This window comes from Cyclopterus lumpus, chromosome 9 (genome assembly GCF_009769545.1).
Source record: "Cyclopterus lumpus isolate fCycLum1 chromosome 9, fCycLum1.pri, whole genome shotgun sequence".
In the NCBI taxonomy this organism is placed as follows: Eukaryota; Metazoa; Chordata; class Actinopteri; order Perciformes; family Cyclopteridae; genus Cyclopterus; species Cyclopterus lumpus.
Window position 1 is genome coordinate 11,817,039 of NC_046974.1, and position 12,395 is coordinate 11,829,433.

A 12,395-nucleotide genomic window follows, 5' to 3' on the forward strand; every position below is an offset into this window, starting at 1 on the left:
CCAGACATGAGGCGTAACACTTCCTCAGGCAGCCACTAGGGGAAACCGTACCAACTCCGGACAGCAGACTCGGTCGAGACAGAAATCTGTCCTGCACTCTTCGGGATGACAGGACAGCGAGTCAACACATCCGTTTGCTGAGAACATGACAAACTAGTCCGTTTACCATCCGACAGTTAGTGAAGGGCTAACTATGAAATACAAGCTGGCAACTCGGGGGTAGTTTGTTGAAGGTAGGAACCGCCATAAACAAAATAGTTGTGTTGTAGCTCTTCAGGCTAACTTTACGTTAGCAGCCCACCATTAGCTCGCTAACGTTAAATCAGAATAGGCGTTAAAGTTGACTTTGCTAGCTAACGACTCTTAACCCGTTAAATGTGCCCCCGACAGCTGAAGCGGAGCGGCACGTGCAGTTTATAGACCGAACAGTAGTCGGCAAGTTTAACTCGCGACCGAGAATCATGGCGTCGACGCGATTCAGCCCGACAACATATGCGGAGGAGCAGTTTTGACTTCGGGCTGTCAACAAGCTCGCTGCCGTTCAGCTAGCTCTCGAGCCGCCATGGCCCGAGTAGAGAACGGCCGCCAGCCCGCGGACACGAGGAGCATCCTGACTGTGAGCAGCAGTCACGTTGACGATGAGAGCTCCCTGGGCTCGGACTCCGAGATCAACGGATTCACCAGCGACAGACAAACCGACAAATATGGATTCATCGGTGGAGCGCAGCAGCACACGGAGGCGTCGTAAGTTTGTCTCAACTCTACTCGACGCTTCATTGTAGTCTCGACCTGGATTTTTTAAATATATCTAGCTACACACTTTAAAAACAGTGTTTACTCCACCTCAGCTAAAGGTGTATAGCGTAGCAGTGAATCTCGCTGTGATTACCACACGTTGTCTTGGTGCTTCTGCACAAACAGAGCTGCGGACCAGCTGCGTGGCACAATGTGCTGTTTATGCCCAGTGCTCGCCTCACCCAATATGACAAATGTATAAAAGATAGAAGCAAGTGGATTAAGACAACATATAGCCTGTTTTTATTTCCTTCATTCCGTCATGCAAACGTACTTTTTGTTCATAGATGTGTTACTTACTGTTCATTTCATTTGTGGGAAAAGCTGAAGAAGCAATTCACACTATTTTGTTTTGTTGTCTGGTTTTGAATCAATTTATTCATAACTTTTGAGACGAGTATCAGTGTTTTTTTTGTTTAGATTTTCTTTCTTTCTTGTTTTACTGGGGGCCTTAAACCCACATTACAGCACTGAAATAGTGGAAGGAGTGAGTGAAAGTTGTGCCAAGCACTGGTTGGCTGTGAGCTTCCTGTTTTCTGGAGTTTTGGCAGACTTGGAGCCACAGCTCTGGTGCCCCGTTACTAGAGGGCCTCTTTTGGCTCACAGCTTTATAGGTGGCCACAAATCTAGGGTTTAACTTACACTGTTTGGCAATGATTTGAAGGTAATGCATCATTGCTTAAGGTCTTTAGAAGCTGAAGCTGGAGAAAATATTGTTGTACTGATCCCCAACATATAGCCGACAACCTTTTTTTTTAACTGTAAGAGGGCTGTCCCAAGTTAAAAAAGCTATCTTTGAAGACGTTTGAACACTACGATTACAGGCCTGTGTTGATGAGATAATTACATAGCTTTTGTAAAGTATTCATAATGTAGGTTAGACTCGCCTCCATTTTCTTTTTCTGCTTGTAAATATTATGTGCAGTCCCTTAATTTTGTTTTTGCCTTTTTTTAAATGTTTTGAAGTTAAGTTACATCACAAAACAGTCAAATCCTCACTGCATATCTTTGAGGTCTAACAGGCTTTGCCATTAAATTGGCTACATATGAGTTTGTGTCTTTTATAGTCTCCTCAAACTAAGGTTTATAGTTTGGACTGGATATGAGCAACGGCCACCCATGCAGATCTGATGATAAACTTGGAAAGATGAACAGCCTCTCTGGGGATGTTTTTTGTTTGTTTTTGTCACACCTTGCCAACATACTGCCTATTTATGTTCGGCAAATTAAAAGGTTTACTTTAGACTTTCCTTATTTTAAATTGCACAAGCTTTTTTCAGATGTTGTTCAGTCTCATTTGGTTTAATTTTAAATTAATGTGACAAAATATGAAATATTAAGTTTTCCCTGTCTTTTCTCCATTGCGTTCCCAGAGCTCAAGATTTACCCCCACAGGTGCTCAGGCAAAGGGAGGTGAAGTGGTTGGACATGCTCAGCCACTGGGATAAGTGGATGATCAAGAGATTCAATAAGGTCCGCAGCAAGTATTAACTAAATAACACAATGTCATGTTTGTATGTTTTGTATGATACTCGACATGTGGTTAGGCCAGACTTGCATTTGTGCTTATGTTCTAAAACTTTTTTGAAAGCCATTGTCTCCATGCTGCAAATAGTCAATCCAGAGTAGTTTGTATAAAGGATCAGACATGGCCAATGGCATTGCTCCAGTGTTTGATTGCACAAGGGCAATGCTTTTGAGAACACATTATTAGCAGCTGCACTTGTCTAGCTGGTTCTTTGTGAAATCAGCAATTCAACACGGAGCTGCAATTTCTGCTTGTTTCCATGAGTCAGCAGCAGGACACGCCTAATGCACCATGTGACAAATTGACAGTCTCAGATTCAGGGTGGGGCTTGAGTGACAGACAACCATGTAATAAAGGGTCTGTGAGTATAAAATATAGTTGTACTCAAATGCAAGACTGCTTTTCAGAGTGGAAAGCACCTCACAGGAAGAAGAAACAGTGTTTGAGCTGCAAGGCCCTGTCAAATAACTGAAGCGGTCAGGATGTCTGATCCCTTATTGTGCTTGCTTCATATCAAAATAAAAAAATAGTCAAAAGTGGCGTTATGGACAGTGTTTACACGTCAACGATAACACAAGAAAAGAATGGTTATCAGGATTTATCAAGTTTTTGAGAGGACAGCAAACCAGACCCCCTTTATTTGTTATTTTTTTTACTTGTTTTATATTTCTGTATATATATATATATATATATATATATATATATATATGTATGTATGTATTCTATCTGTGGTGAAAAGACAAAAATAAATTGTAGAGAAAAAAAAGTGGCGTTATGACAGATTATAGCATGTTATGCTTGAGGTATTCTATGAATGTATGTAGTTGGGCACCACTGTACTCTGTACGTACATTACATAGTTTGGGTCTAGTAAGGCCACTACAAGCCTCCATTCAGACACAATGGAAAGCAAAAAAGTGAGTAAGTAAGTACAATTTCCGGGAGTACAATGTGCATGAATGGCACAGTTAGTGTCCAGGTATCGTTGACCAAAACCATTTCCCTCCTAACTACTACCTCAGCTGTTAGGCCCCTCCAGGACAATAAAGCGGACAATAAAGGGATATTGTATTACTTTCATTTTGGTTTGTAGCAGACGTATCAGTCTTTGATCAAAGAGCAGCCACAAATACTTTTCCAGATAATCTTGGAGAATATTTTCAATAGGCATTTTTCACAGCAAGACACAGCCAGCTGTTATTCAGTGTTTTGGACAAATAACTGCAGTTCACATGTATTCAAGAAAAGGAACCGATACCAAGTGACGGGTTCAGTGCTTTTACCACAGACTGTGCATACTGTACCAACCTGTCTTTACTTGTGACAAGCCTTTGTCACGAGTTTCCTTTTGTATTTTTCTTTATTTGGGGATCCCTTGTTTCTCTGTGGCTCAGGTGAGGCTCCGGTGCCAGAAAGGAATCCCTCCCGCTCTCCGAGGCCGTGCATGGCTCTACCTGTCGGGAGGGAAGGTGAAGAAAGAGCAGAACCAAGGAAAGTTTCAGGTCAGAGAGATTTCTGTTTCACTTCCTCTGCGCAGCTTATTTTATGCTGTAATTGGGCTCTTTTCTTTTACTACTGAAACTGTAGCTTACTTCTTTGGTTGAGAACCCTGTGTTGGTTACATTTAGTTCAATAGGTTCAAAAAGTAAAATTAAGTGTTTTAGCTAATAATACAGCCATCATTCTTTTTCAGGATTGTGGAGTATTTCAGTGTTGAGTAAATCTTTGAGAGTATCAATTTTCTGAATTGATTAATCCCCTCAGTGCCATTTGTGTGTAATAAAGAGATCTCCCTGTGTCCTCTGTGTCTTTTCAGGAGCTGGACAGCCAGCCTGGAGACCCCAAATGGGTAGATGTGATTGAGAAAGACCTCCATCGACAGTTTCCTTTCCATGAGATGTTTGTGTCACGGGGAGGACACGGGTACGCTACTGTCTGACATGATGTGACATTACAGACTGGGATTAATGCCACAGACCTGTTTGACAATCAATTTGATTGCATATTTGTGTTTTGACGCTCCGCAGGCAGCAGGATCTGTTCCGTGTTCTTAAGGCTTACACTCTGTACAGACCAGAGGAGGGATACTGCCAGGCTCAGGCTCCCATCGCTGCTGTGTTGCTTATGCACATGCCTGCTGAGGTACATCGCTCCACCACAGCCGCCATATAAACTACTGTATGAGTGTACTGTCACCATATGTTGGTAGGCTTTGTTGGCTGGGGAGTTTGTTGTAAAGCTCGTTGATATTTTGGTCTTCAAAAGAAAACTCCAACCGTGAATAGAAATCGCCTGTGTTTTTTTTTTGTATTGCATATCACAGCTCCGTCTTAATTTCTGACCTTGGACAAGTCTATTTGAAGCTAAACAGCACAGAGACATACTGTACAGATGATGTCATCTAGAGATACATCTTTGAGCTGCTCAAGAGACTGAATAATAGGAAGAACATAATGGCTGCAGCCATGGTGAACCTTTTTGTGCTGTACATGTAGGTTTTCTAATTCACAGCCATATAACTCATTTCTCTAAAATTGTACAAACCCCGGGCATTTTAGTTTAGCATTCCCAGCTTAGTTGTTTAGGTTTGATCGATGTCTATCATCAATTTGATATGTACGATTTTGAAGTTACATGACAAAATCAACAAGTTTATTTAACTTAAAAAATTATTACATTTGTCAAGGAGAAAGTTCCCTGAAATTAAGTGAACTATGCAAAGAAATCATTAAAGAATATCCAAACAAGTTAAAATTCAACAACTGGCTTATGATGAACATCAACTGAGTCTACAGGTTTTAAATGCTGATGACTTATTTGTGTCCTAATGTGACCCGCCTTCGTGGTAGTGCCTGGAGTAAAGTTTTGTCTTTCCCCTTTAGGTTTTGCTAAGTATTCAAAGTGCTTTATTATGGCAGAATAAAGCAAGTGGCTAGATTTGAGCTTCTATTATCAAAGTCAACATTTCCAGTATTAACCTTCTTCTCTTGTGCGCATGCAAAAAATATCCTGTAAAACTAACGGTTCTACTGGGTTTCCTGACATCATCTGTATTTGTTTCCACAGGATGCCTTCTGGGGGCTGGTCCAAATTTGCGAGAAGTACCTTCCTGGATACTACAGTCCTGGCTTGGTAAGATTGAAACACATACAGGCATGCACAATGACATCACCAGGTGTTGGAAATTAAGGGAGAGGGAGAGCGAGAGAGAATGACCTCATCTGATTTTGCAGTCACAAGAACTATAATCCAGATTAACGAGCTGAGTTTTGGCTATGATTATAGTAACACTGGAATGCATTTTGTGGTTACAGATGGGACAGTGTACAGTAGTGAGGGTCATAATTTACTGATGAAACTAATAAGTGTTTAATTAATTTGTCCTGATAGTTCAACATGAATGTTTTCTTATTATGTCATTCATTTTAAATGGAAACAAGACTTATTAATTGAATGTTTGAAGAAACATGACCCATTTAGACTGCTTGACTTTAAATGGATGAATATCCACATGCATATCAGGTTTCAGCTCCAACAATAGAGATTACAATGGCTTTTGTTTTCTCTGTTAATGCTTTCCTACCTGTGTCTCTTTCAGGAAGCTATACAGTTAGATGGCGAGATCCTGTATGCTCTGCTGCGACGTGTCTCCCCGCTAGCCTTCCGCCATCTGGAGAAACACAAGATTGACCCCATCCTCTACATGACTGAATGGTTTATGTGTGCCTTCTCCAGGACGCTGCCCTGGGCCTCTGTGCTGCGTGTCTGGGACATGTTCCTCTGTGACGGTAACAATGGCTTGTACCACTGTAGTTGCATTTGTACCAGATGTTGTAGGTAGAACTTTATCACACTGGTACTCAAATGCCTGTCTCTTTTCCCTCTCCCAGGAGTAAAGATAATCTTTCGTGTGGGTTTGGTGCTTCTGAAGTGCATGCTGGGGACCCGGGAGAAGCTGAAGGCCTGCCAGGGCCAGTATGAAACCATGGAGCTTCTCAGGGCCTTAGAGCCTCGATACATGCAGGAGGGCTTCCTGGTCCGAGAGGTAATAGCAGAGAGGCAGCAACATGGTGCCCTGACAAGTCTTTAACCAGAATGCATGTGTGCAAATTCCTTGTTGGTAAACATTCACCCTACTTAATTGTCCATGTATGAAGTTCTCAATCTCTACCTGGTGCAGGGGGAGTTAAATTGGTTGAATATATCAAAAATACTGAAAGATTTATGTCACACAAGGGCTGGTCCATGTAGGCTGGAACATGCTTATTGTTTTGTTTTTTTCCAGTTATCACTCATATAAACAACCTAAATACAGTAAGTGTTGTCGATTAGTTCATTAATGGTTTTGGATGATATTTATTTCTTACATCTTGCCAATTTTTGTTAACGTCTATTGCTCCAGTTTGCTTGAGAGATGTACTGTTATTGAAGTCATATTACACTGCCGTATCATTCAAAGATGTTTTGGAGTGTTGTGGTCATGAACACTGGGTGCTCAGAAATGCAGGAAACAGTAGAGACTCTGAGAGATTGAATTGAAGTGATACAGAGACAAATTGACCAGAGTGCTGGCCAGTCACTGTCTGGTTCCTGTGTCAAGCTTTGTGAGAGCCTCTGTCCAGGCTAACAATACCACTTCTTATATGAAGGGCTGTCTTGTCTGGGGAGGAACATGAAGCCTTGAGGCCCTTTGGCATTTACTGAAAAAAATCACATTTATAACACAATGGCCAAATGTGGAAGGACTGTATTTTCCAGCAAAGGCGGGTGTTTTCCCACACAGTGCCTTTTGAAAATTATCTATATGTTGAACATGAAATTGACTCCAGCTATGACCTAATGACGTGTCTCTTCCTGTCGCAGATTCTAGAGGTGCCGGTGACAGCGCGAGACGTGGAAAGGGAGAACCACACCCAGCTGAAGCGCTGGAAGAAGAACCACGGAGAGCTGAATTTCAAATCCCCCCCGAGGATGCACGGCGCTCAAATCGTCATGTTGTCTGAACCGCCAAGACGCCAGGACCTGCAGCAGAACCCCACCATTGTACTAGAGCTGCCTCAGCCCACCCCTCAGCTCAAGAAGGGAAAGGAGGAAAAGAAAAGCATGAAGAAGAAGAAGAGCATGAAGAAGTCCCAGCCTGTTGTGGAGATCCCTAATCCTTACTCTCTTCCCAATGACCCTCCACCACCTCCCCCCTCAGATCCACCAGCTCCTCCTCCAGTCAGCAACAAGAAGCCAGAGGCTGTGCCACAGACTGAAACAGACCCATCTCACCAGCAGCAAGCGCCTCCTACAGACCTTCCCCCTGCCAAAGAATCTCCTCTTCAGCGATCCACACAAAGCCTTAGCAGCACAGAGCAGGACACATACCTGTAGCTCTACATCAGTGTGTGTGTGTGTGTGTGTGTGTGTGTGTGTGTGTGTGTGTGTGTGTGTGTGTGTGTGTGTGTGTGTGTGTGTGTGTGTGTGTGTGAGAGAGAGAGAGAGAGAGAGAGTGTGTGTGTGTGTGTGTGTGAACGGAGCACCAGCACCCTTCAGCCAACGGCCAGCAAGCCTTTCCAAGGTTTATTATTCTAATGTTGGACTGTTTAGTATTCATTTATTCATTTTAGACACCATTTTGCCTTTTTACATTACTGTGATACACTAAAGCATCATGGCTATGTGTAAAACTACTTTGATGCTTATGCCATTTCTTCATGTTAAGCTGATGTTAACTCCTGTTGATGCTTAATGCTCTTACCTTAAGTATTCTGTCTGCAAGAGAGACGTGTTACTGAGTTATTGGGAGCAGTCATTTCTTCATAGCAGTGTGGTTTCAAGGTTAAAATGGGACCTAAAGAACAATGGGGTGCCACAGCTGATGCAGTTTTACTATACATTTCTGCTCAAATTCAACACTATTAAATTAATTAGTCATTCTGCAGCGGTGGATGTAAATTGTCCAACTCCATGCTTTTCCACATTTTCACTTTGTCCACTAGAGGGCAGACTGGCAGAGGTTTCAGCTGTTCTGTCCCCTGTTAGGAAAGCTGATCACAGCAGGGATGGGATTCCTTTCAGCATTCTCTAACTTTGGGAGGTACAATTCTGAGATTGAGCTTCTGTTTGTTTTTGTGTGTTTTTTTTTTCAATCAGGGAAATTGTGCATTTCCGTTTTTTTATTCTTAAATTTGAATTGATTCATGAGATTGAGTTAGACAACACTGTTTCATGCACGTCTTTTCTTCCGATCCTTATTTGTTTTAAGCGTTTAAGACAGTTGAATGACGGATGGTGTTTGTGCATTCCCTGCTAACGCACAAATGGTCACTTTTTTTCAGATTCTGTAGAATATATGTGATTCAACTCCAATATTCACTGCGCCCGGCACTTCCAGACACTTTAGAGCAGCAGTGATTCACGTTACTCTGACAGAAGAGAGGAGCACACTGGACATTCCTCACTGGATGACGCATTCCTGCCTGGTTAAAAGCTTATCAGTTTGAAAGCTGTCTCTCGCCAAATGCAATCCTGTATAATGTATGGATTTGTGCATGTGTTTCCTGTGAGGGCGAGTGAGTCCAAATCACCTTATTGTGCTGACCTTCCTCTTGGCTTTGCTCAAATATCCAGTTACAGCCAAGAAGATCTTATGCGTGGTGGGTCTGTTTTTTATATATTATGCTAGAAGTTCCAAAACGGATCAAGACTGTAGTTTTGAGACGACCTACAACCGTCAAGAGGGATCGAATGATCTCAAGATATTTGTAGCATTTCTCTTTTGAAAACTTGGCTCATTTGTTTGCAAAATATGGAACCATCCAGGGGTTGTGAGGCTTTCTTTTTCAAAACATTGGACAATCCTTTTTTGTGACGGTCCAAGTCTGTTTTTCTATCTTTCATCACAATGATAGAGTAAAGGGAGTTTTGACAAGCTTAGGCACACGTGTAAGATGTGTTTTTGTATATGATTAATATAAAAAAAAGTATGCTAAACAATGCATGTGTTGGGTCAGTTTTAAAAAGCTGTGTGGTTTAAAGGGATAATACATTTTCAAGCAGCCAATTGTATGCAGTAGATCTTTAGTTGCTTATTTTACACACCTCACATTTCGCTGATGTTATATTTTAATTTAATGCTCATTGTGTAGATACAACATGTAAAATAACAATTTCTTTTGTAATTAAATATATGTTTCAATGTATAATGCTATATTTGATGTAGCAGTTATATAAACAGAGGAGACATATCTAAATAATTTGAAGTGTAGAACTCTTAGATAAACATTTGTAATACGAGAAAAATTTGTGAGTAACTTTTGCAAGTGAAAATGAGTGTTACTCTAAAGATGGATTGGTATTCTTGTCTCATTCACATTAGGATTATTAGGGATGTTTGACAACCATGAGGCACTATGCATCATCATCATGAGTTAACATTTTACAAATACATTTTTGTTTAAAGCTGTCATAAAACCTTCTTTTTTTGCTGCATGTGTTAATTGATGATCATAAACTGGTTGAATATTATATTTTTACCACCAGATGGAGCTCCAGAGTTATCACTTTGAATTAAGCAGGAGTTTATGTGCATGGTACTGTGGCACCCTGAGGCGTCATAATGAAGAAACGAGCAATCAGTTTTAAAACTCATGTAAGACATGCAGTAAGTTCACAGCTTATACAAATCTCTAGAAATACATTTAAACAATTGGCATACTCAATTGTTGTTCGTTATATCATAATCAAAAAATGTATGTCTATACACACACAAGGATTTGTTTTTTCTGTTTCTCAATATAAATTCACAGAAATGGACAAAAAAACAAGGACAACAAAATAGAATAATGGTAAGCATGAACATTTTTGGTTCAAACTGCTTATTTTATTTCTGAGAATAACTGAATATTAATTAATATAATAAATAAGTGTTTATTCTACAGCACTTTACAATATTCCTCTCATTCATCCTTTCACACGCAAGGTGCTGGCTTGGCCATTATGAGCAGAAATGGGCAAATATTCTACATTCTAATCTTTGTTATGTTTGATTAAAAAAGAAAAAATTGCAACACACACGCAGTCTTGCACTGTTGTGTGTGCTGGAAAATGTCTTGGTCGTAGTTAGTGCGCTTTAGAGGTGCTGATGGATCCAGTCTATATATTAAGCTAAGCTAACTGGCTTCTTGCCCCCTGTAGCTACATATTTAGCGTACGCATGAAAGTAATATCTATCCTCTTCTAATTTTCTGGAAAGAATTAATGATTCAGGATATTTCCCAAAGGGGTGGAACTTTTCCTTGAAACAAGATTGCTGTGGTACAGCAGGAGTTACCAACGTGGGATCTGGTATTTTAGACTCTCCTAAATGTATGATAATTAGTTAAATTCCTCTACCACAGTTAGTTTAATGATTGGAATTTGAACTCTGCAGTGATCAATTTTCTTCAACTTTGTAATTGTGCACCGTCAAATCTATCACCTCAGATAGTACTACATAGTACAACATCTTATCATATGGGAGTCTATGGTCTGGTGTATATCTGTCTATCTGCAAAGGAAAAAATATAGTGTAGTCACTGGAGGAGTGTATATATTCATGACACAAATATTTGACCTTTCTGCTCTAAGGCTATTTCTTCAGCTACAAAACGTCCCCCCACCCAAAGAGGTTATTCCTGGCCCCGCTCTTCGTTTAGACTAATAACAGGTTGCTAGTCTTTTCTTAATTCCCTGTTTGAACCGCCGACTGCCTCTTTTCTCCACCTTGAGGTGTGGGATATTTTAAGGTTCTGCCTAAGGCTTGAAAGAGTTCATTGCAAATTGCTACCTTGATGACCTCAGAAAGCTTGCTAACTGGATTCTAATCGTCCAGCAAGGCGTGAGCTGCAGCTGTTGACCTCTGGTCACGAGGGGCTCAGAGTAGTGATTACAAGAGACGGCAGACAGTTGCACAAGCTCTGGGAATAATTGTCTGTACGATTACCATTTGTTTCATATGATCAGTCGAACTGCAGGTAGGCTAGGTGTGTGACCATATGATTAATATCTCACTTGAAAAACAATAGCTATTAATCATACTTACCCATTCGGTCATTCTACCAAGCCATTATGGACCATTATGGGATCTGTTGATGTTTGCTCACATGAGGCAAAGCAACAGTTAATGGTCTAGGTCCCAGACGAATGCATGCACCGTCACGCTTTCCCTCTTTGCATCGGACACCTGGCCCTCTTTCAGTGCCACCGTGCCATTTACATCTCAAAGGGGGACAACCAAGAAGGCTCTCTCTGTGCTCCCTTCCTTACTCCAGAAATGATCTGATTTATCTCTTCATCAACGGAAATATATGCCTTTAGAGGGCCATCCCGCCTCTCTCATCCTCAGCTCACCGAGATGGGAGAGGGAGCAGTAAAAAGAGAGACTTGTGATCCTCCGTGTGATCCCAGACCCAACGGACCCCTGTCACAGTGCTTGATTCATGTGATGCGGGTGACTTTCTCTCTGCTCCCAGGCTCAATGTGTTAAGGCGCAAAGGGGGTGGATGGCATAACGCCGAGCAAAGGCGCCTGTGTTCCTGAGGTATCCGATTCCCACGTTTGATGGAGCATGACAGGTTGTTCTCAGGTCAAATTAAAAGGCCACAGTAACAAATATGAGGGCAGACATTGTGATCGTCTGTGCAGGTGAACTTTCCGTGGCAGTGGAAATAAAAAGTTATTTATTGCACTGAGGGAAAACATTAGTCTTTGTGGCATTAAGAGGGGACGGGGGATCTCTGTGCGAGAGCCAGGGTGGATAATTGAATCATCCCTGTGTTGTTCTTTCAGTGTGGACCTCTTCAGTTCATCTGCCAAAGGAGAAAGAGAAACCTCACTTTTATTGTCCTCTTGTAGCGTCATGGATGACTGTTTTCTTTTCTGAATCAGACCGTTAAAGCTAATTAGTTATAATTGCCCTTTTTTTCTGCAGCATTGTAATACGTTTGTCATGAATCCTACTGGCCTCCAGTGTCTACGACGGCTCTCTCTTCGGACAGAGCTTTGTAAATGTTTTCCATCTTCTGGTTCTCAGCTATGTTTGACCGCC

At 41.4% G+C, this 12,395-nt stretch overlaps 1 protein-coding gene across 2 annotated transcripts; it reads left to right on the top strand.

The window, feature by feature from the left end:
• The first annotated feature begins 43 nt into the window (after window positions 1-43).
• Window positions 44-10,099, top strand: LOC117736499 (TBC1 domain family member 10A-like). 2 transcript variants are annotated; one of them, XM_034541874.1, is made up of 10 exons: window positions 54-233; window positions 391-744; window positions 2,169-2,268; window positions 3,718-3,825; window positions 4,140-4,246; window positions 4,351-4,465; window positions 5,390-5,455; window positions 5,922-6,111; window positions 6,214-6,368; window positions 7,187-7,699. In XM_034541874.1, exons 2-10 carry the CDS (start codon window positions 563-565, stop codon window positions 7,697-7,699), a joined length of 1,536 nt encoding a protein of 511 aa, XP_034397765.1. In that variant the 5' UTR covers window positions 54-233; window positions 391-562. The 2 variants fall into 2 exon arrangements, with proteins under 2 accessions (XP_034397764.1, XP_034397765.1); XM_034541873.1 differs by having other exon boundaries at window positions 44-744; window positions 7,187-10,099.
• Window positions 10,100-12,395: the final 2,296 nt, after the last annotated feature.

What these genes read in the sequence shown, in the direction of transcription:
- LOC117736499 (XM_034541873.1), top strand. Translation starts at nt 563, where the DNA reads ATGGCCCGAGTAGAGAACGGCCGCCAGCCCGCGGACACGAGGAGCATC. An exon ending in GATACTACAGTCCTGGCTTG is followed by an intron (nt 5,456 to 5,921) that starts GTAAGATTGAAA and finishes TGTCTCTTTCAG; the next exon opens with GAAGCTATACAGTTAGATGG. An exon ending in AGGGCTTCCTGGTCCGAGAG is followed by an intron (nt 6,369 to 7,186) that starts GTAATAGCAGAG and finishes TTCCTGTCGCAG; the next exon opens with ATTCTAGAGGTGCCGGTGAC.